At 56.1% G+C, this 23,691-nt stretch overlaps 1 protein-coding gene across 3 annotated transcripts in view; it reads right to left on the bottom strand.

Annotated features, from left to right (window-relative positions):
- Positions 1 to 3,403: 3,403 nt before the first annotated feature.
- CTNNBIP1 (catenin beta interacting protein 1) overlaps positions 3,404 to 23,691 on the bottom strand; it is a 52,302-nt gene continuing 32,014 nt past the window's right edge. For all 3 annotated transcript variants that reach the window (XM_058304462.2, XM_058304460.1, XM_058304461.2), the window contains 3 exons: positions 23,446 to 23,565; positions 22,712 to 22,802; positions 3,404 to 5,529 (listed from right to left, as the gene is read on the bottom strand). In XM_058304462.2, the coding sequence (XP_058160445.1) occupies positions 5,471 to 5,529; positions 22,712 to 22,802; positions 23,446 to 23,541 (246 nt within the window). In that variant the 5' untranslated portion in view covers positions 23,542 to 23,565 and the 3' untranslated portion in view covers positions 3,404 to 5,470. The remainder of the gene's footprint in view (positions 5,530 to 22,711; positions 22,803 to 23,445; positions 23,566 to 23,691) is intronic.

Raw genomic sequence — 23,691 nt, 5'->3', positions numbered from 1 at the left:
TCCCTGCCTGTACAGTCAAGGTAGAGTCCCTGGGGGGACCGCCCCTCAGCTCTGTTCTGTGGGGGAGGCTGCGGGCCGCTGCTCTGGTTCACCCCCCCACCCCGTGGACAAGCTGCTTAGCGGAAGGAGCGGTTCCCAGGTGGGGGCAGGGCACAGGGAGCAGCTTCTACCCAGGGATCATCCCAGCGCTGTCGTCCTCATCAGAAATGCATTTAACAGGCACCTAATTGGACCTGAGCTGCCCACCCCTCCACCCCTCACCCCCTCACTCCCCCACCCCCGCACGGCTGCACACAAGCCCTTGCCTGGGAGGACTTGTGAGCAGAGAGGACGGGCAGGCACCCATGACTGAATGAAGAACCACGGGTCCCGCCCACCTACTGTGCCTGGGTCCCTAAGCCGATATCTCGTTAATTCTCATAACTCCCTTCTGGGACAGTCCTGTTTTTTCCTCTGTTTTTCCTTCAGTAAGTTAGGTAATTCATTCTAAGGCACACAGCGGCCAGGCTTCAGTTCCGGCCGTCTGCGTTTGGAGTTCTCACCCTAAACCCCAGGCCCCAGCTGCGTTGACATAAATTTATACCCTGGGGAAAAAAGTTATAAACTGAGAAGAGAGAATACTATTTATTTGGGACTTCATTGGGTTCAAGCACTGTATGTCGAGTTTATCAAAGGTGCAATCCTAAAAAGAGCTATACTGGGTTTTTTATTATGCCCATTTTACAGACAAGAAAAATAAGGCTGAGACGTGCCCAAGGGCACGCAGGTTTCAGTAGTGAGGCAGGGATCCAACCCTAGCCTTCGGGCACCAAATCCTGTGCTCTTTCCTTGACCTCACCTGGGGGCAGGTGTGCTTCAAGGCTGGACTGCCAGATGCCAGGAGGTGTGGACAGGAAAGGGAAGGGCAAAGTGGAAAAGGAATTATTCTAGGAAAACCAGTTTGGCCGGCCTCAGAGGGACCAGAAGGGTGAGAAGTAGGAGTTGGGATAGATAGCTGTGGGGAGGGGGGCGCTGGGATGGGTGGGGGACCAGTTCCACCCAGAGGCTTCAACCTGGTGATGAGAACCGGCCCAAGGAGCCAGCCTGGGGTTTAGCTGCCCACCTCCTAGAGCCGGACAAGGGCCAGGCTTGGAGAGCAGGCAAGCTCCAGACTCCTGGCCCGGGCACAGCTGGCCAGCCTCGGGGCGAGGAGCCCCTGGGAACTGGCCTCCCCCTGGGCAACTCCCTCGGGGTTTACTCTCCCCCACCCCCATCGCCCACCCCAGCCCCACCCCTGTCCACGCCGGGAGTGGGTCCAAGCCTGAACTCTGGGGTCAGACAACCTAGGTTCCCATACTGACCTTTAGCAAACCATTTAAGCCCTCTCTGCTCATCTGCACCTGCTGCATACATCCCTGCAGATATATGTCAAGGGTTACACACCTGTACACAGGTAACAGTAAACACTAGCTGTGCTATGAAGACCGGGGCAGAGGGCGCTTAACTGCATCTGACACGGGAGACACCTGTTTCAAAGGTGTTTGTGAAGACCTACCTTCCTGCCCAGGAGCAGCTCCTTGGCCAGGGCCAAGGGCCAGGAGGCCGTGTGCAGGAAGGGGCGGTGTGCAGGGAGGGCGGGGCTTCCCCAGGTGTGCAAGCAGGAGCGGCCACCTGTTGCAGGCGGGGCTGAGTGGGCAGGAATGACGGTGCTCCCGACTTTGGGCAGGCTCCTTGGGGACGCACCCCGTCGACAATGGGGACAGTGCCCATGTCAAGGAGAAAAGTGAAGGGCAGACACTGGCATTCGAAAGCATCCCTCTGCCCTGCCCTTTGAGGAGGACTTCCTTGACATGAGGAGGGGCCGCATGCAGCCCCCCCCACCGCCCCCCACCGAAATCTCCTAAACACGCAGTCTTTCGCTGGACAGTGCAAGTTAGTCTGGGCCTATTTCACTCCCTGGGAAGGGGCAGGTGGCCATGAGCCACCCAGTGACAGAAGGGGCCCGCCCACTCAGGAGGGGCAGGTGAGGGTCCCCCGGGGCACCACAGAGCTACCCCTTTCGGAAGTTGGCTGCTGTCCCCCGCTGGACAGGAGCCCTGGAGGGATTGTCTTTCCTGCCACAAAGGGCCCCGTTCAAAGGCCGCGGAGCGGCCTGGAGCGGCCGGGCCTCACAGCTGCCATTCACCTGCCGGGAAGGGAGAAGAAGCGCTTCATTCATTCTCGGCTGCCCTCCCCCAGGCCTGGGAAACACCGGCAAAGGCAGGGCGATCAGCCACGCCGGCCTGGCCCCAGCTCTCCGGCACCCTCCACCCCCAATGCGCTGTGGGGGTTGCTCCTGGGTGCTTGTCCCTGTACCAAGGAAGGTGGCCCCCAAAGGCTGCCTGCTGCATGGGCTGAGGGACCCCCAAAGAACCAGCCTACTGTCCCTGGCTGTTTCCCTTCGCCCTCAGCCTGTGGGGAGCCCTGTGGCCTCCTTTCCACTGGAGACACTGGGAGCTCTCGCTTCCTCCTGGGTTTGATTTGGTTACTTATGGGGCTAGGCACGTGGCACCAGCGCCCAGGGGAGCCCGCTAATTACAGTGGCGCTGGGGGCCCTCGGACACTGGCTCCATGTCATTTTTGGCTAATATACCTATCTTTTTTGGCCTTGCAAGGATTACAAACTCTTATCTGGACAGGGAAGGTACAAAGGCAGAGCAACACCGTAGCAGGATGAACAGTGTTACCTGGGGATGGAAAGGTCTGACTTGTCGGTAGTGAGTTCCCCAGTCCTCGAGGGTAGTCAAGCAAAGGGTAGACAAGCCTTTTCAGAGATGTTCCAGGGGAGACACCCATCCGCCCCTGGGGGTGCGAGACGACCTTCAGCACCTCCTCCAACACAGCCTTGCGCTGCCGCCATGTTCCGTAAACTCCACTGGACCCAGGAGGGCGTGAAATTCTTTGGAAAGGGCATGGAAGCAATGAAGAAATGAAGACCTCCAATGGGACTGTGAAGGGTGGGAAAAAATTCTAGAAAATGTTCCCAAGGCAAAAATTCCTAAAATAGAAATGATTTCAGCTTCCAAACTTGAATATACGGCTGGACACCCATAAACCTCCCACCTGAGGAAGATGGAAGACGGGTATTCCGTTTAGACTTTGTAACAAGCATCCTCAGACCGCTGCGGTGCCCGTAAGGATGTCGGGGTGTCTGTGATGGAGAAGTGAGGTCACCTCTGAAGTTTACTAACTGTGGTCTCTTCTGGGATGCCTTGACTCTCCAGGACAAAAGGTGGGGGCGGGGGACCCTCCAAAGGACCCACTCGCCAGGCTGGGTAGATGTGGAAATTCTTCCAAACTCCCAGCTCCTCCCGGGATCATTTTCATCACCACCTGCCACCCCTCCTTGGGGAGGGACGGGGAGAAACCAGCTCAGCTCACACACTAAGCTATTAAAAACCTTTATTATTCATTTCTTTTGCCAACAGATATACTTTTAGATGAAATAGGAAGCCACAGCAACACTTTCACTTTCCTTCTTCAGAAGAGGAGACAGAGCAGCACCATCGCTTTTACGCGCAGGAGGCCTGTGACCTTGGCAAGGCCAGGCTGGGCGCAGAGCACACAGGTGCCCTGGCCTTAGACCCTCACGAGAGCTGGTCACGGGGTGGGGGGTGCACAGCAGCCACATGGGCCTTCACACCTGACCCTGCACATAACCAACGGGGGGATGGGAAAGGGACGAAAACCCCTTCCCTGGGGGCTCAGCCGGAGCTGCACACACACGCACCTGCTCCTCCTAGAGGAGGGTGCCAGGCCCCTGCTGTCCGCATCCTCACATCCAGGGGACCCGCAGCCTTTGCAGTGCTGGGGACCAGGACACGGCGGGGGCGGAAGGTTTTGGCTATGGCACAGAGGCTCGGAGCACAGTGATCCTGGAGCCGGGGCCCAGGACGTGTTGGCGTTTGGCTCGCACGAGCGCCAGGCTGCACAGCAGCCCCTCAGTCCCCGGAGGCCTGAGATGGCAGAGAGACCTGGGGGGTCGAGGAAGGGGCCTTCGCCTCTATTTTGGTGGGGGCAGGGTGGCTTTCCCTCCCTAAGTTCTTTGCATCTCACAGGAGAGGGGGGCGACCCTCCAGGAGACCTGGCCCCAGCCCCTCAGGACCACCACTCTGCAGTGTGTTTCTGGGGGCAGAGGGCCAGCCTCGAGGGGCCAGCTGTCCAGGGGACACATCATAGATCCGTGACGACGCTGTCCTTTACAGGCTGATGTGGGGAAAGATCCTTGCACAGGCAGCACAGGGCCTCAGAGGACAGAGCTCCAGGTGCAGTGGGACCCCACGACCCCAACAGTAGATGCTGGGGAACCTGGCCAGGGCGGGTCAGGGGGTAGGATCTGGGGGCCCTGCGAGCCAAGCTTGGGCTGTCATGTGTGTTCTCAGCTTCCGGGCAGAGGCTGCTGCCACACTGTGAGGCCTCACAGAGGGGGAGCAGCTCCTCCCCTTTACCAGAGGGGCCCCCAGTTGAGGCCTGGGGGGACACAGAGGGATGGCCGGCAGGACAGAGCTGCCCAGCTCCTCTGCCGCAGCACGGCCAGGCTGGAGAGGCCAGGCGGTGCGTGAGCGGCTGCACTGCCCCACGGGGGCTGGCTGCCACCTCACGGAAGGGGTGCTCACAGATCCTGGCAAATGTCACCTCTACACGCTGGGCTGCTCAATCCGGACAGCACAAAGCTCTGTGTGCCTTTTCTCCAGCTGCAGGCCCAGGGGTGCTCAGCACCGTAGATGCATGCTCCAGGTGGACCCCGGGCCCCAGGGGGGGCTGGTGAGCAGCAGAGTGGGCGTGGATCCATGGCCAGGGTCATGGGCGAGCCAATGGGAAACCAAACACACACAGCGAAAGCCCATCAAATTCAAACACAGACAAGGGTGTAAAAGCAGCAGCAAGCTCTTTGTGTAATAAATATTGCAAAGCGCGCTTGGTTTCTTTCTTTCTTTTTTTCCAAGGCAAATATTACAACCAATGTCCCAAACCCTGTTTTCTGCATTCAGAATAGAGAAGCTGTTGATAGCGGCAGAACACCTGCGGCCAACCAAAGAAAAGCTGTTTCTCATTAACCAGCCAATCAAAATCCATTTCCAGTTTAAGTAGCCAATCAGACCCCTTCACATTCCTAAAAAAAAAATGACCTAAATAAAGCACCAGAGCTCGGGGAGCTTCCTGAGAAGCCACAAACCGAGGCGCAAAGGTTAAAAAAAAAAAAAAAAAAAGAGAGAAATAAAAATAAAAGGTTTCTGTTGGTCAAGATTTAAAAATAAAAGTTTCTTCCGGTAGCCAATCACGGAGTCCATCCCTTTAAGCCAATCGTAATTGCATCGCTGGTGTCGCCCCAGTACCGGCCCAGCTAATGGCGGTGAGACGGGGGAAGGGTGTGGGGAGGGCGGGGGAGCCTCTGATCCGCACAGAGCTCTGGGCCCTTGCCACCTTCTGGGGGGTTCCACGGCGTGTGCAGCTACTGCCTCCGGTCCTCCGTCTCCGACCTGGAAAACGCCATCACCACGTCCTCTGCACCTGCGGGCCAGGGGAAAGAAGGGCTGGAGAGGGCTTCCAGCACCTGGCCAAAGTCGGGGACCAGCAAAGAGGCTGTGGGCCCCCGGATGGAGCATTGGCCCAGGCTGGCGCAAGGGTGCCTGAGTGCACAGCCTATCGAGGCAGGCCTGGGGATGTGGCCAGCAAACCGGTGGGGGGCTGACCCAGGGCCCTGCCAGGGAAGGGGCCTTGGGACCTCCCTCTTTCTTCTCAAGGCTCTTGTCCTGATCCTTTTGGGGGCTCTTGCTCGTTAGGATTTTTAATAGCCATTCCTCTTTGGACCAGCTTACCCTTTGCCCAAACCTAACACCTGCTCACAGGCGCGTGGCCAGGCCCATTTCCAGCCTGGCTGTCCTGCCTGGTTCTTGTGGCAACAGAGAATGCCCTAATCTTTATTATTATTTTTTTCAATCCTGAGTTTGAGCTTCTGGCCCAGGCACTCATGAAATCACTTCCTTTGTCTTGTTTTCCATAAGACAGGCTCTGACAGGCAGCCAGAAGAGGCTGGAAGGAGGAGGGGAAGAGCTCAAGACACTGGCCAGCCCCACGTCCACAGAACTCTTGGGGGGGGGGGCAAGTGACCACAGCTCCCACCCATCCCCCCCCACCCCAGCCCTTCCTGGGTCCTGCTGCTGGCTCCCTCTTGTTAAAAGGATGGTTTTCCATTGTGCCCTGAACAATCAGGCTGGGCTGCCCGTGGCCTTTCCGACACACTTCTCTTCTGTGCTCCTGGAGGAATTCATCCCAGGAGGGGGAGGATGGAGCAGCAGAGCCAGGAGAGGCTGCCCAGGGGTGGACTGGAGTGGGAGGTGCACAGTGGGGCTTCTGGCCTGTGCAGTGGAGGGCAGGAGTCACTCCCCAGGAGCTCAGGGCTGGCCGGCTCTGCCCACCCCACGGGGGCATCCCCTCTCTCTGGCAGCCTCAGACTGATCTCCGTCCTAACTGCCCTGCCATGCAGAGGAGTGGAGGTGGCACCCAGCCATGGGGTGCTGGAGAGTGGGGCCAGCTGCGAGGCTGTCACATCATAAAGACATGTCTTCGAAGAGGCACCAGAGCGCCAAGGTGCTCTAACCTTGTCACCTTCTCCCCCTGCCCTGCTGTCATGAGCTTCTGCAGTGACCGCAATTCCTGAGAACGGAAAGGAACTCAAATGGGCTTCTTGGGACAGGGAAGTCCTGTAACCCTTCTCTTCTCTTCTCTTCTCTTCTCTTCTCTTCTCTTCTCAGGAACATTTTGTTCTTTCCTCATTCCTTGGACCACACAGTAGCACTGCAGGCAGAATTTCCTAGCAACCACAGACTCCAGGATTACATCAGCCCCGCATGGCAGCTGGGCTGGTTACCTAACAGATGCCGACTTCTCCCGGGGGCTCCTCCCTGCTCACTAATCAGCAGGGGCTGGAGGGGGACCATGGACGGGGAGCCATCCGCAGAGGGTGCCTCTTTCCTTGCCTGCCTCCTGGGCTTTCTGGCAGGGACCTTGGGCCTCTGGGGTGAACTGCAGGCATATAAATAGCACCGGCTGCCCCCAGGAGGCCATGGTGAGTCGGCAGCGGGAAGGGGCCACAGGCCTGCCTCTCCTGGGGGACCACTGCCCAGACCCAGGGTAGGGCCCCCTCCAGGCAAGGGAGGGCTCCCTCCAGGCAGGGGAGGGCCCCCTCCAGGCGGTCTGCCCAGGGTGTATGCTTGCACTGTGCTCCGAGGGTGGGGAAGGAAGAAACCTTCCCAAGGTCAGGCGGGGACTGAGATGACTATTCAGCAAGATGCCCAAGAAAAGGGTTTTCAAGAGTCCCCTCCTTCCCACGCTGCCAGCTGGTCGCCCCTCCCGGGTTGGGGATCCATTGCTGTCATTTATAGAGCCTCCCACTCTGCTTCTGCGGGGGCCGGGGCGGAAAGGGCACGCAGAGCGGCTGCCCGCTCTGCTCCTAAAGGGCTGTGTTGTTTCCTGGTCTCACCACAGAGCTCTGCTTTCCTTTGGGGTCAAGGAGGGAGCGGACTCTTCCCCAGTGTGCCCTGACCTACCCCTGTCATCGGGACGGCCTCGTGTGTGTCATTCGATGAGAGCCCGGCCCTGAACCTGGCAGGCCTCCAGCTGAGGAGCTGATTTTCCAATCTCTTCTCTTTATGAAATTGGAGCCAGCTTCCCAGCAGGGAGGGTGAGCTGCTCAATTAGTTATCACGAAGGATTCCTGGAGGTAGAGTTTCAGAGCTGGGAGGGACCTCCAAAGTTGGTTCCCATGCTCCTTCCTTCTCTAAAGGCTGTGTAGTGGCTCCCTAGGGAGCTCACTCAAGTACAGGGCTCCCAGGAGAAAGATCCTGCAGCCTGCAGACCCCGCCCACTGCCCCTGTCAGAGGAACTTCCCAGCCCACTGTGCAGATAAGATTTGTCCTCCTCATAGGTACCTTTGCTAACACTGCCAGGAACGTGGGCTCAAGGCTTTTACTCCCTCCTGCTCAGGTGAGCACAGTGAGGGAGAAGCTGAGCAGTCGCTCCGGTTTCATACTCTCTGACACATTAAAAGATAAGGATAATTTCAAAATGAAAAGTTAAAAAAAAAAAGAGTAATATATCACAAGAAAAGAAAACTATAGACCAATATCTCTTATGAATATAGATGTAAAAATCCTCAACAAAATACTAGCAAAATACTAGTAAATGGAACTCACAACATGTAAGAAAGATTATATACCAAAATCAAGTGAGATTTATCCCAGGAATGCACGGTTGGTTTAAGACCCAAAAATCAACTAATGTAATACACCATATCAAAAGAATGAAGGACAAAAACCATTTAATCATCTCAATAGATGCAGAAAAACCATCTGATGAAATTCAATACTCTTCATGATAAAAACACAAAACAAACTAGAAGGGAAGCTCTTCAGCTTGTTAAAGGGCATCTATGAAAAACTGACAGCTAAAGGAGTGGATGCTTTCCCTTAAGATCAAGAGTAAGTCAAGGATGCCCACTCTTACCACTTCTATTCCACATCATACTGAAGATTCAAGTCAGGGCATTAGGCAAGAAAAAGAAATAAAAGGCATCTGGACTGGAAGGGAAGATCTAAATTTACCTCTATTTGTAGATGACATGATTGTGTATGAAAAAAATCCTAAATAATCCAATTAAAAATTATTACAGCTAATAAATGAGTCAAATAAATTTGCCCTGACCTTTGTCTACTTCCCCCACTGGAGCAGGAGCTCCATGTGCTCAGGATTCCATCTTATTTGCTGCTACAGTCACAGCACCTGGAGAAGTTCTTGGAACACAGTGGGATTCATCAACATTACAGAGTGAGGGGGTGCATGAATCCTGTTTCATAGGGCAGGAACCCTGTGCTCAGAGGGGAAAGCAGCTCTGAGTCAGGAGCGAGGGAGAGCCCAGAGCCAGCCTCGGGGGGCCATGCCATCACCACGGCCACTCCCTCTGCCTTTTCCTCTCAGGTGAGGGGCAACTGCTGACCTCCCCAGGCCCCCAGAGCATCGAGGCAGGTCTGCCTCCCAGTGGAGACCCTTCCAATCCAGGCATCCCCTTCAGAATGGAATGGAGACCAAGATTTAAAAAAATAAACTGCCACAGTAGCTCAGGCTGCCCTGAAGAAAATTCAACATGGAACCCAGAGTACCAAACCACCCTCAACCCCTCCTCATCCTAGCCTCCTGCCCATGTCCCCAGGGCCACCCAGGTCCAGCACCTTGCCCTCTACCCCCTCCCCACATCACTCCCCTACTCTAGGCTCCCTACCCCACCCTGTTCTGGACCAGGTCACTGCCCCTCTGCCCCCAGTTCTGACCCTCTGCCCCAGCCCTCCCTGTCCCCCACACCAGGCGTCTTGCTCCAGGCCCACTGTAACTGAGGATTAAGAATTAACAAATGGGGAAGTGGATGTGGCTCAAGTGATAGAGCTTCCGCCTACCATTTGGGAGGACATGGGTTTGATCCCTGGGACCTCCTGGTAAAAAAGAAGAGAAAGTGTGCCCGCACAGTGAACCAGTGTCTGCATGAGTATCCGTGTGGTAAGCCGGTGAATGCAAGTACCCATGTGGTGAGCCAGTGCCCACTCAAGTGAGTCATGCAGCAAGATGACGATGCAACAAAAGAGAAACAAGGGGAGGGTCAAGGTGAAGTGCAGCAGAAACCAGGAACTGGGGTGGCACAATTGACAGGGAACCTCTCTACATCAGGAGTCTCCAGGATCAAATCCCGGTGATTCCTAGAGGAGACAAAATAAGAAGAGAAGACGGACACATAATCGTAGCCATCAGTATCAAGGGCTCATTGTTGGATGATTATGAGCCTGTGCACCTGAAATATGAACTAGGCCTAGAGTTTCAGGGTGCCTAAGAGTTGCCTTCTGAGAGCCTCCATGTTGCTCAAATGTGGCCACTCTCTAAGCCAAACTCAGCATGTAAATGCATTACCTTCCCCCCAGCGTGGGACATGACTCCCAGGGACAAGCCTCCCTGGCACTAAGGGATTACTACCAAGCACCAGTTGATGATGTAACTAGAAAAAGACCTTGAATAGAAGGGTCAACTCAGACCAGCAGAATATCTTAGCCTACATGTAATATCAGGTGTTACAAACTGCTTTTTAACTTTGGACAAAAGGGGGAAATGGAAAGGACAAATGTGTTTATATGGCTATGAGTCTCCAAAAATGAGTTGGGAGGTCATCAGAGGGGTAATACTTATGTACACCTCAGCAGGGTACCAGAGACAGCCAAAGTAGATAGAAGCCCAGGTACTGGTTCTCCTGAGGGCTACAGAGACCCACAGGCTATATGGTCATGGTAGATGGCTCTGGAGTTCAGTGCCATGTCAGTTGGCCCTATTTTAGAGTTTGTGTTCCTAAGTGTGATGGAGTTGGACTCAAGATATGACCTCTTTACACATGCCTCTTCTGTTACTTTTACCAGACCAGTGGTTGGTGCTGGGGTTGGTATATACTCAGGAGACCTGAATCTCTGATTGTTCATGTGACAGCCAGGCTCTGAGCCTCAGCAGACTTGCAACGCCTACGTTCTGGTTTATTGGACTTACCCCCGGCCAGCTAACAGGGAGGTAAAGAAGGTCAATCACCACACCAGGGAGCCAAGAGTGCCTACAGCTGCAAGCAGGAGAATTGCATCCATCATCCAAGTGGAATCTAAGCCCCCTCTTGATATAGAGGGGGAGTAGACATAACCATCCCAGGCTCCACAGGATGGAGGAATAGAGTATGGATTAGAGCGGACTTACTGGTATTCTGCTATGGAACTATTATGATTGATAATGGAAGAAATTGTAACATTGATGTGGAGAAAATGGCCACAGTAGCTGCTGATGGTAAGAAGAGGGAAAAAGAGATATAATATGGGGGCATGTTCAGGACTTGGAGTTGTCCTGGGTGGTACTGCAGGGACAGATGCTGGACATTGTACGTCCTGCCATGGCCCACTGGGTGGGCTGGGGGAGAGTGTAAACTACAATGTAAACCACCATCCATGTGGTGCAGCAGTGCTCCAAAATGTATTCACTGAATGCAATGAATGTGCCACGATGATGAAAGAGGTTGTTGATGTGGGAGGAGTGGGGTGAGGGGGGTGGGGGGTATATGGGGACCTCATGTTTTTTGAATGTAATCTTTGAAAAAAAAAAGGGAAAAATAAAAAATAAAATTTAAAAAAAAGAGAGAGAAGACAACACAGACAGCAAAAACAGCAGGGCAGGAGGAGGGGAAGGGGGGAAAATAAATAAATCTTTAAAAAATAATAAAAAAACAATTAACAAATGATCATGATTACTGAATTCTTATATAGATCTTGTTTTCTTATTTTTCCAGACTACTATAGAATAGCTAAAAGCTAATACTTGAAATTACTGAAACTGGCTAGATTGGCCTCACCTTTGTTTATGATTATTTCAGAACTAGGCTCACGCTTTGACTCCATAAAAACCTTCAACTCCTCAAAATCTGGAAAGGCAGATGGATGAAACAATCCCTTTTCCTTCTCCCACCTGTGTTAATAAACCTGCTTTTCTCTTGCGACCATCTCCATGTGGACTCGAATTCACCTGCTCCAGGCAAGGACCTGGAGGGACCCCGGGGGTCTCCTTTCGCCCCCACTCCACCCACTCTGGCCAGCCCCCACCTGCCCCTGGCCCTCCCTGTGCCCTACCCTGGGCCTGGCGAGGCGGAGAGCAGGACCAAGCCTCTGGCAAGGGCACCACTCTGAAGCTGGGCAGGATGCCCAGGGCCCTCTAATCCCATGCCCAATCCGAGCTTTGCCCCTTTAACAGAGTCCAGTCAAGAGACTGGGAGAGAAAAATGACAAAACACGCAAGAGCTCAGGAAAGGCAAGCTGGGCCCCAGCTGGGGGCAGAGGACAGACAATGCGGTGGCTGGTCTGTCTGCCGGCGCAGGACGAATTCACACATCAGTGCGTCAAGCCTGATGCAGGCCCAGCAAGCCCAGGATTGGCTCTGTGCCCCGTTTCTCGGCTTCCTGGAGGGACTCAATGCGGCCCCACCTGGGATCCCGGCTCAGGACAGTGGCATGTCACAGGGTGGGGCTGGGGGCTGCAAAGTCCAGCTTAGAGCTGGTGCTCACAGGTGGCCTCGGAGGAGGAAGGAAACAGCTCTGAGGACACGGCTCTGAAGGGATGGTTAAAAAAAGGGGGGGAGGTGTGGATTTGGCTCAACTGATAGAGTGTCTGCCTACCATATGGGAGGTCCAGGGTTCAAACCCAGGGCCTCCTGACCCATGTGGTCGGCTGGTCCACGCGCAGTGCTGATGCGCGCTCAAGGAGTGTCGTGCCACGCAGGGGTGTCCCCCGTGTAGGGGACCCCACATGCAAGGAGTGCACCCTGCAAGGAGAGCTGCCCAGTGTGAAAAAAGTGCAGCCTGCCCAGGAATGGCGCCGCACACTCGGAGAGCTGACACAACAAGATGACGCAACAAAAAGAGATACAGATTCTGGGTGCCACTGACAAAAATACAAGCGGACACAGAAGAACACACAGTGAATGGACAAAGAAAGCAGACAACTGGCGGGGGGAAGGGGAAAGAAATACAAAATAAATCTTAAAAAAATAAAAATAGAAAATCTTAAAAACGGGGGGCACTGGTCCAGCTTCCAAAGGCCCCACAGACCCTTTGCAGAAGTCACTGGGGAAAACGGGGGACTCCAAGGAGCAGCAGCGGCCACGGGCGTGGAGGCCAGCATTGTCTGACTCAAACCCAAGGGCTCCTCTGAGCGCAGCCCCCTAGACCGCAGTGCTCCGGGCCGGGGAGCTTCTGCCAGTGCCTGAAGCTCTCCTGCCACCCCTGCGCCCCTCTCGGGCTGGAGCAACCAGGACTATTCCAACACCTGACACCCCCTCCTTGCCTCCGGGACAGTCTCAGCTCAGCACCCCATGACCTCCTGAACACCTTATGCCTTCCTGACGCAGGTAAACGAACAGGGCCTGCAAAACACAGACAGGATCCTGAAGCCCCAGGGCTCCAGTGGCCCACAGCTGGTGCGGGAAGCCCCATTTTCAGGTCAGCGCCAGCCTACAGCGTTAGCGTCAGCTGAGTGCTGCAAAACCGCGCAGGGCGCCGATGTGCCCCCGTCACCCAGGCAGGGGAGGAAACGTGCCCACATGCCTAGCAGGCCAGCATGACCCCCGCTCCGGACACGGTGCCCTGTCAGACCCCATGACTGTTGGCTGGGGTAACTGCTCCTCCACCCACGGGCTCATCACGTTTCGTCAACACCAACTGGCGTTGCTGCCTGGTGCCCCAACACTGCAATGGGCCAGCCACCAGCTCTGGGGAAAGAGCCGCACGGCTGCTTGGAGCAGCAAGTCCCAGATGCTCCTCCACAGGGAGAGCACTCTCGGAGTGGGGCGCGGGCTCCTGCCCGGATGGGGCCTCCTCCGGGCCACTGGGCCGCAGGTGCTGCTCTTAGCAGCCTCAGGTGAGGAGCCTGGGGGTTCTATTCCTCTTAGCTCTGAGGCCCCAGGGTCCCCTGGGGATGGCTCTTACCCGGGGACAGCATGACACTCTGGTTGCCATGGGGATGGCAGCCACCGAGCTCGCCACATCAAAGCAGGTACCAGGCTTGGCGGCGCCTGCTGGGCTCCAGGCTGACAACCACCGTCACCAAGCACGAGAGGCTGCCAGGAAGTGGGGGTGTGGGGAAGCGGTGGCTGGTGCTGTCTGCCCGCGGGCTGAGGCCCGGTGCCCTCTCCTGGCTGAGGCCCTGGGCCTCCTGTCCAGCCTCTGAGGGCCCTTCACAGGCTTTGGGGAGGGCGCGCACGGGGGGACGTGTGCTCCCACTGTGTACTGCAGCACCAAGACCGAGCAGCTGGGGCCCAGGGGAGGCCCCGTACATCCGGCCTTGGTGTCCTCATCTGCAGGCTGGGATGACCAGCACGTACCCCGCCAGGCTAATGACTGCAGGATAACGCTGGGGCGCGCTGCGGGGCAGGAAGCATCAAGACCATAACTTGGGGGAAGCAGACTTGGCCCAGTGGTTAGGGAGTCCGTCTACCACATGGGAGGTCTGTGGTTCAGACCCCGGGCCTCCTTGACCTGTGTGCAGCTGGCCCACGCACAGTGCTGATGCGCGCAAGGAGTGCCCTGCCACGCAGGAGTGTCCCCGTGTAGGGGAGCCCACGTGCAGGGAGTGTGCCCCGTAAGGAGAGCCGCCCAGTGCAAAAGAAAGTGCAACCTGCCCAGGAATGGTGCTGCACACACCAAGAGCTGACACAAGATGATGCAACAAAGAGAAACACAGATTCCCGTGCCACTGACAACAACAGAAGTGGACAAAGAAGAACACACAGCAAATAGACACAGAGAACAGATAACTGGGGTGGGGGGGAGAAATAAAATATATATAAAGACCGTAACTTGGGGCTCCATCACACCTGCTCTGCTCTTAGCCCAGACATGGCTCCACAACCCCACCTCGCCCCCACCCCAGCCTCAGCACCCCCTCCAAGCTCATCGCACACACGTCACCTTTGTGGTTGCTTTCTCAGGGGATGAACTCATTCTCCTCACTCAAGTGCTTTGGTCCCGTCCCCACAAACGTAAGCCCTCCCACACCAGAGAGCTTGACGGTGTGGAGTGGGGGTAGAATCTGGGGGGAGTGGCTGGGGTCAGAGAAGACCAGGTTGGCCTAAAGTCCTGGTGCATTGTCATCCCCTTGGGGACTTGCTTAAAATGCAGATTCCCAGGCCCCACTGACAGGTGCCCTGCTTCAGTAGGGCTGGGGCAAAGCCTGGGAGTGTACATTTCTAACAGGTACTCTAGGTGATTCAGACGCGGTGGTCTATGGACCACAGTCAGCGAACTTGATGCTACAGACTGTCCCTTGCCTTAACCCCTGACCCCGCTATTGTCACTTCTTGGCCAATATTCTGAAAGAGGTGCCTGTCCTCGCAGCTTCCACCTCCTCACCTCCTATTCACCCCCAGCCCGCAGCCATCTGGTTTCCAGCCCAGGGTCCCACAGGACTACCTGGTGAAGGTCACCAGTGACTCTTAGCTGCCAATCCCAAAGGTCCTTCCTCTCCTTTCAGAGCCCGCCATCTACAGTCACCACTCTGCCCTCAGTGCATCCTAACAAGGGCCTGTGGCCCTTCCCTCACCCCGTGTGTGTTCCCTGGACAGTCCCTACCCCCTGCCCACACCCCTTGTCCCCATCCCTCCATCTGCTCCCCACTGCACCTGTGCTCAAGAACTTCCCAGCCCCTCCCACCCAGAGCCCCACCCTCCTCCCCCCATGCCCCACTCCTGCTCAGACCAGATGCCGTGTGTCTCGCCCACCTGGCCCCACGCCACCCGTCCAGCCCGCCTGTGGTCTCGGTCGCCAGTGTCCTTCCACAATTCCCCCGAGCTGTGGCCACCTTGTCTCTGGCCTGGACATTGCCATAACCTTTGTGCTGGGCATCTGTCTGCCTGGCCGTGCTCCCCGGTGGCCCGTGGGGACCCCTGCTGCCTTCAGTAAACTCAGTCCAGGGACCTTCTGGCTTTCTGGCCACTTGCGCCCCCAGGTTCTCCGCACACATCGCCCCCCGTCCAGGCCCAGATCAGGCACCACTGTGCCTCGGGGGCTTCCCTTCCTGCCCCTCAGGATGGGCCCCACTTGGCTCCGTGCGCTCTGGGCTCCTTACACGCATGTTCACGCGTGTCTGCCCTGCCCAGCCGGCAGCCCGAGGGCAGGAGGGTGGCGTGCCAGCACGCGGTGACCAGGGGTCATCTGTCCAGTGTGAGCTGACCTTCCAGCTGCAGCCCGGCCTGGCCCTCAACGTCCCTCTCCACGCGGGTGTGCGGGAGGTTTCAGGCACCTGTTCTCAGTGCTAAACAAGGGAACCCATTACTCCGATCAGAGAGGGGCCTGAGCCCGAGTGCAGAGCCACGCGCTGGCCCTGTGTTTCAGCACAGTTCCCACCCTTGCGGTGGATTTGTTCTTTTTTTTTCATTTTTTTCTCTTTTTGTGATACAAGTTGGCACTCAGCAAATCCTCCTGCCTGATTTTTCACTTTAAGTCAAGGTATGTATGACTTTTCATTCAAATGTACTGTTAATGGGTTACTTCTTGTGTAAGTGTTGACTGAAGTTTAAGAAGCTTAGCTGCCCAGCCCACAGCCCGGAATCCTTCCAGGGCCTCAGCCCAGTTTGTCACCCGGAGCCGCCCAGGAAGGCGTGAAGCTCTCCCCACATCTGGGCCAGAAACAGAGAGCCACCAGCTGCCCCCAGTGAGGGGCCACCTCCCTCGCTGCCCAGAGGTGGCCGTGGCCCCATAAATGCTGCCCGTGGGCCAGGGGTGGGCGCAGGGGCGTGACTGTGAGCCTGGGTGATAGAGGCTACCGAGGGAGGAGGCTGCGTGGGGAGGTGGGGCCCACCAGGGAGGGTTCGGGGGAGGGGTGAGGGAGGCGGTGTCAGGAAGAACTTGCACCCCTGGCTGGAGGTGGGGGTTGTCAGGAGCCGTGAAGAGCAGAGAAGGGCGGCCCCGCCAGCCCGGCCTCCCCACCGCCCTAACAAGTCTCCCGCTGGAGACCAAGGCACCTATTTTGGGCTCTCTGGCACCTGCAGCATGGGGGTGTGTGTGTGAAGTGGGGGGTTCAGGAGAGAAAAACAGCCTTGGGGAAAGCCAGCAGAGCTGGGGAAGGCCCGGCTGGAACTGGCCTCCACTGGGTGCCCCTTCCTGGCTCCCCTCCCCTGTGCCCTGTCCCTTGTCCCTCATACCCCGTCCCCTGTGTGCTACCCCCATCCTCACATCCAGCCCTGGGCAGTGCCGATGCGGGAAGAGACTGGAAGGCAGCACAGCCAAGGTGCCTGCAGGTGAAGGGCCCCGAGAGCTAAGGCAGCAGGGCGCTCTGCTCAAGGCTTTCTGCCCTCTCCCAAAACAGCACTGGCTGTGGCCACAAACTGCACCTCAACCAATCTGCTCCTCGGGTCCTGATTAAACACGTGCATAGTCTTTAAGCCACTTCTAGAATTTACTGTGCAATTAACAATCAGAAACAGACATGAAGACTTTTATGCTATGAGCGTGACCCTGACAGCATTATTGAACCTCCGTGAGCCTATTTTCTTGTCTTAAAAATGGGGTGCCTGGGACAATCCCTCTCTCACGGGGTGGTCATGAGGACACACTGGCCAGGCACCTGGCCTTAGGAGGAACTCAATAAATGTTTGCTATTATTATAATTAACTGCAAAATTGAGAAGCAAATGACTAACGATAAGGTCACCAACATACAGCTGCATACTGTGCAACTGCTAGAATTCTAGGGAATTGCTTAAACGCATAGTAAAATTATCATAAGTAAAAATATATATTAAAATGTTTATACTGTCTGATCCAAATTTTATGATGAGATATGCATATTTTTTAAAAGGCTGGCAGGAAATTTTTAAAAAGTCATGGTGATTACAGTCATCTATCTTTACTCAGTCCTTTAGATTTCCTCTATTCTTTTAAGATGACTGTGCGTTATTTGATAACCAGGAAAACAATCACTATATGTTGCAGAGTGCAGCACTGGCGATAATAAAGGAATGAACTCAGCATTCTGCCCAGCCTGCCTGAGGACACCCCCGCCCCACCCGCACCTGCAGCTCGGCCTGCTCGGCACGGCCACCTGCCCAGGGAAAAACCAATTTCCTCCCGTTCACCGCCAAGCCTGTCGGAATCTGCTCCACGTTACCACCTTTCCGCGGACCGTGGGCTCATGGACGAGAACCCGGTGTATCCGCACCTCTAATCCTGGTCCCAGAAATCCAGATTGGAGCCATGGTCCCCAAGCACAAGGAGCTCAGTCTGGTCAAGGCAGACCGGGAGCCAGTGTGGGAAGCAGCCCGCAGACCAGGTGCTGGAAATCACGGAAGGCGGCGCGATGCGACGTGGGCCAGGGGTGGGGTCAGGGGGTAGGGGGTGGTTAGGGCCAGGGCAGCCAGCAGTGGAGGCAGGAAGGGGTGCACACCCATGGACCGGGACGGGCGCTGCGGGCCACTCGCTGTGGCTGGCTCATGGGGCACATGAGGTCACGGTGCCAGGGTGGGTCGGGGTTGGAACGAGGGGGTCTTGCCATCATGCTAAGGAGGCTGGTTTTCTCCTCGAGGGAGAAGGGAGCCACCGAAAGGTTTTATGAGGGGAGAGGCTGCTGGCCAAGCCTTCGAAAGTCACTCCGGCTACGGGTGGCGGGTGGGCTGGAGGGGGCAAGACAAGAAACCCAGTCACTAATTAGGAGCTTTTTGCAGAGACCTAGGCAAGAGTTAATGGGCTCAAAGTAAAACAGGGTTCAAACTGAGGCGGAGTAGAGGATGCAGATGTGAGGAGCTCGGGCAGCAGAATCGAAAGCACCTGGCAACTTACTGGCTCTGGGGGAATAGAGGTGGCAGGGGAAGCCCTGGGACCCTGTATGTTTGGCGGTCCATGCATCATGACAGAAAATTCATGCAGGAAATTCTAGGCGGGAGGGTGTAGCTTTGGACCTGCTGGGTTTGGCATGTCTGGGAGATGTCTCTGACAAGAAGTTGGGCTGACAGTTGCACATAACCATTTAGGGTCAGCAGAGGGGTCTGCACTGCAGGTCTGTATTTGGAAGATGTGGCAGTTTGGCATTGTTTATGAATTCCAAAAACAGACACTGGCTTGTGTTTGTACACTGGTCTGTTCCTCTGGGCATATTAGATTGCATTACATTCAGAGGTTTCACTTTTACTTGATTAAATTATGATTAAGGCTTTGATTCAGCCACATCAGTAGGACGTCAAGTCCCCATCCCCGTGGTAGGCAGGGACTCACAAAAAGGGCACCACAGAGGATAGAGTTGGAGTTTTGATGCTGGAACCTCAGGAAGAAAACACACAGGAGAAGAATACAGAGGAACTGAGACAGCTCCGTAGACATAGCAGAGGCCCCGGGAAGAGAATGAGCCTAACAGCCTACAGCTGCAGGTGAGCCTGGAGAGAGCCGAGCCCCAGGAGAGAAACGAGACTTCTCAGCCTACGGCTGAGATTGGAAGAAGCTGGGACCATGGAGCCTTAAGAGGAAGAGGAAGGCTGAACTCTTGCAAACCACTTGCCATCTTGCTCAACACGTGGTCAATGACTCTGGGTGAGAAAGGACCTCTTATGGTACCTTGAGTTGGACTCTTTAGGGTCTGGTAGCTGTAAGCTTCTATCCCAAATAAATACCCTTTATAAAACCCACCAGACTTCTGGTATTTTGCATCAGCACCCCTTTGGCTGACTCATACAGAAGGAGTAGATCAGAGCTTGCTGCTGAAGTCACAGGAGACCAAGAAAAGGAGAGGACAGAATCTGGGAAGCACCAGCACGTATTATGTAAGAGGAGAGCTCACCAGGAGAATGGGCAGAGGCACTGAGAAAATGAAAAGAGAGGGGAGAGAAGAGAGCGGGGGAATTATCAATCACAGAGACCAAGGAGAGGAGGGTTTCCAGAAGCTTCTAGAAGGAGACTGTCGTTAAGAATGACTTGGGGGGAGCGGATGTAGCTTAAGTGGTTGAGAGCGTGCTTTGCATGTACAAGGTGCTGGGTTCAATCCCTGGTACCTCCTAAGGAAAAAAAAAAAAGAATGACTTGGTAACTTGGGAGGCCGTGGGCCTCGGCGGGCAGGCTGTAGTAACCCCATTAGGGTGCAGGCCAGTGTGTGCGTGACAGTGGTGCTCCAGCAGAGAACAGGTGCTTGGTACTCCGCAGATGAAGTCGAACCGAGGACAGGGCACAGGAGCCAGCTGCAGGGGTTCAGTGTTGCAGGCCCCCAAGCCCTCCAACCCTGGAGGGGAAATGCGCTCGAGTGTAGAGGGGTGGCCAGATTCTCCTTACTCAGTGGAATCTGGAGAAGCACTGCCAGCCCCCTTGGGATGCAGAAAACGGGGCATTTGCTGAGAGACAGCGCCACCTAGTGAGCAGGAGGCGCTCATGCCAGGCTTTTGCCAGACAGCCCATCCCTGCTCTTAGGTCTTTGAGGGGCTTCCATGCTGGGGCCCCTCCCACGTCCATCTCACTGGAAGGAAGAAGCCAGGGCTTTTTCCACCTGGGCAGCATCTGAGTCGCTACACCAACAGATCCTGCAGGATCAGCCAGGACAATCCCTAACGTCTCCTGCAGGTGGGTTCTGCCAAAGCAGACGGTCAGCAAGCTAAGATTTCAGCAGAGATGGGCTTGGCTCCGAGGCTCCAACAGAAACGACGGGTCCTGCTCTCGGGCGCTCACTACCACAGTGGGAGAGATGGACTGATTGCCATTTGGTTGTTTTTCTGTGTTTCTTTTTGATGTCATTAGACACCAAAAGAAGAAAAGGTATGCTGGTGAAACTCTTCCAAACACAGCTGCCTCCTCCGCCCTCTCCAACCTGCAGGCCCTGGGCATTCTCAAAGCTTCTCACATCGTGTGTCTTGCCAGGCTTTGGCAGCCAGGTCTCACTAGGGGAAGAGAGCCACGCCTGCACCGCACCCTGGCACGCCCAGCAGGATGGGATTCTGAGACCCACTTGGTTGCATGGGCATGTCACACCTGCACAGCCCTCTGCTCCCTCCTGACGGCTCAGCAGCTTCAGGGCCCTGTCAACAGCTAGGCGCGGCCCGAGGTGAGGCTACCATGACCTGATTAAACAACCCGCCCACCTCCTTCTTATCCTCAACAATTGGTTTAGCTAAGTGAGATAAAGAGTTCTCTTAAATACAATTTTTAAAGAACTTCCCCTTATTGTGAAAGAATTACATGTCCAATGTTAAAAATTGAGCTCTGCAAAAATGTGACTTGGAAAGTGAAAATCCCTTTATAGTCCTAACCCCCATAAAAATTTCTATTAACAGTCTGGTACATACTTTTCCAGCTTTTTTCCCGATAGGTAGACACATTTGTATGTGTGTGTATACATTGTTTTTCCTTAATACTGACACACTATTCAACAACTTATTTTGACGTTTGCTACTAAAAGCTTCTATTACAGGCATTCTTAGCAGCTCAGCTTAAATTCAAGTTAGCACAGCTATGCAAGGCAATGTGGAGAGGAACGGGATGCCCGGGGGCGCAGAAGCCCGCAGGCCTCCAGGACACGAGGTGCAGAAGCCAGTCAAGGGGGCCACAAGCTGGAAACCCAGAGCAGCCCTGGAAGGGGAAGACCTTTCCCAAGGCATCCTGGGAGGAGGGCAGGGGTAGACGCCACACCCCTCAAGGCCCCCCCCCCCGCAAGGATGCCAGCCCAATGGTACATTCCGGAACAGGCTGCTGTGTCAGCGCAGGCAGCATGCCTGGGCACGCACGCCCGGGCCAGAGGTGCATGGTGAGTGGTTGGCTGGGGAGCCTGAGCCACCAGAGCACCCTGTGGGTTCTGCTGAGTCCTCGGGGTGCACGGGCTGGGCATACCCAGTGCCAGAGTGTGCCGTCCAGAGAAAAGGGCTGGCTGGGGATCTAGGTCAGCTGAAGACAAGCAGCCCCGCGTGCCACCTCCCAGCAGAGCAGGCACACCCATCGACACTCTCCTTCTGGGAACCCGTCCGTGTCTGGACGTGCCACCGGGCTGGGAAATGTTTATGGCCAATAATGCCAACTAAGCATAAAAAGAATAAAATAGGACACCTACTGGGCTACCGAGTGAGGACGGGCCCTCCAGGAAGGCAGGGTCCTGAGAAGCTGCCAGGCGGCTCGAGCGGCCCAGCAGCCCCGGGTCATGCAGATCATGGGCGGGAGGACAGATGGTGGTAGGAAGTGATGGCTCGGGAGCGGGGCTAGAGGCTGGGCCCTGGGGCCCACCAGGCACTGGCTGTGTGGCCAAAGGCAGAGACTTATTGCATTGGAACCCGTTTCCTGATCTATTAAATAGCAGCTATGCAAAATTAAATGCTATGATGGGGAGCCCGACATGACTCAGGTGATTGGGCTCCTGTCTACCATATGGGAGGCCCTGGGTTCGATTCCTGGGGCGTCCTGGTAAAGGGAAGCTGGCCCCTGTGCCGCCTTGGATAGCTGACAGCAGATAGCAAGTGCAAACAACAAGGGTGGGGCAGAATAAATAAATGAAATAAAACAAATAAATCTTAAAAAAAAAAAAGGAAACACTATGATGTACCCCCAGTATTAGCACAATCCTGCCACACCGCAAGCACGCAGTAGATGCTATCTGCTATCATTATTACAACTGGTTGCAGTCACCCAAAAAAAGATGCAACTTCTGTGGGTGCATGGAGGTCACTGGGGCTTTTGGGGTGCTCTCCTGGCCACAGCCTGGGCCCACTGCACACGTTCAGGCCGGCAGGGACAGCTTCACCCCACCAAGCGGGAGGGGGTGGGGGGCTGGTCTCACTCCCCAGGCCAACAGGGGCGGCTCAGCTTGGCAAACAGGCGCAGCCTTGCTCCCCTGGGCAGGATGCAGGGCTAGGGCGCCACCAAGGCCAAGGGTGAGGAAATGCCACAGCCAGAGCCTCCGCAGTTATGGGGGATCCCTGGGCTTCCACTGGGGGAAGGAGATGGACCTGCTGGGAGGCCCCGGGGCTCTGGGCTCCGCGTCTGAATGTGGCTGCCCCTCCTCGGTACTGTGGGTAGGAGGGAGCTGTGGCCCCCCCCTTCTGCCCATGCCCCCCTCTCTCGTGGATCACCCTACTTTCTGGAGGAACCGCGGCACGATGCCCCTGGCAGAGCTCGGCTGGCTCACCCTGGTCGATGGAGTGCTGGGGTAGCTGGCTGAGCTGGCTGCTGGCCACGCCTGCGTAGGTGCGCAGGAACTCCTCCTCGCTGGCCGTCAGCTGCGGGGGTGAAAGCCACAGGGTGAGGGGCAGGCGCTGGCGCCCCAGAGGCGCCGCCCTCCCTGGAGCCTGGGCCTCCGCGGCCCCTGGCAGGTGTCTCCTCCTTTGCCCCTAGGACTCACTCCCTGAGAGCTGACCCCTCACCCAGCTGCTGGGAGCACCGTCACGGTAAGTCCAGGCAAACAGCTTTACAAGTCCAGCGCTCGTACAGCCCTCGCCCCCACACCCACTCCCCAGACCTGGTCCCCAGGGCCCACGGGCCTTGACACTCAGATCAACCTGAGGAAGGTGCAGGGCCCTGCCTGGGGAGCCGATGGGCAATTCTGAGGAAGGCCCTGGACATCTGCTGCTCCTTGTTGGGCCTTCAGGGGTCTCTCCTGACCAGCTGCCCCTCAGATGCCACCCTGGGCACGGTGACTCTTGGTGGTTGGGGGAGGAAGACCTCCCGACAATAGCAAAGAGCAGCACCTGCTGACCTCGAGGCCGAGTGAGGGTCCTGGGCCCTGCTTGTGGTGGCCGCAGGGCCACCCATGGACGGCAGTGCTGTCTCCAGACCCTGGTGCTGTAGGAAGGGCCCACAGAACCCGCCCTGCCAAGGCCGGTGGGAATTCCTCCCTGAGGGGGGACCTTTTGTTCAACTCACGTTTGAGCCCATCTTCCTCAGCATGAGCAGGACTCGGACCTTCTGCTGAATGTACATCTCCTCCGCGCTCTTCCCGGGAGCTCCCTCGCGGTTCATCCCCCTGGCCCGGCTCTGGGGTTCCTGTGGAGCAAGGAACGGCAGCGAAGGGTCAGGCCAGGACACACCCAGATGCGGACACTGGAGGGATGACCCACACACGTCCCCGAGGGCCGGGGGCTCCGCCAGGACCCACCAGGCAGCCCGCTG

Source organism: Dasypus novemcinctus, chromosome 9, assembly GCF_030445035.2.
Source record: "Dasypus novemcinctus isolate mDasNov1 chromosome 9, mDasNov1.1.hap2, whole genome shotgun sequence".
NCBI lineage: Eukaryota > Metazoa > Chordata > Mammalia > Cingulata > Dasypodidae > Dasypus > Dasypus novemcinctus.
This window is presented reverse-complemented; position numbering and strand designations above follow the sequence as displayed.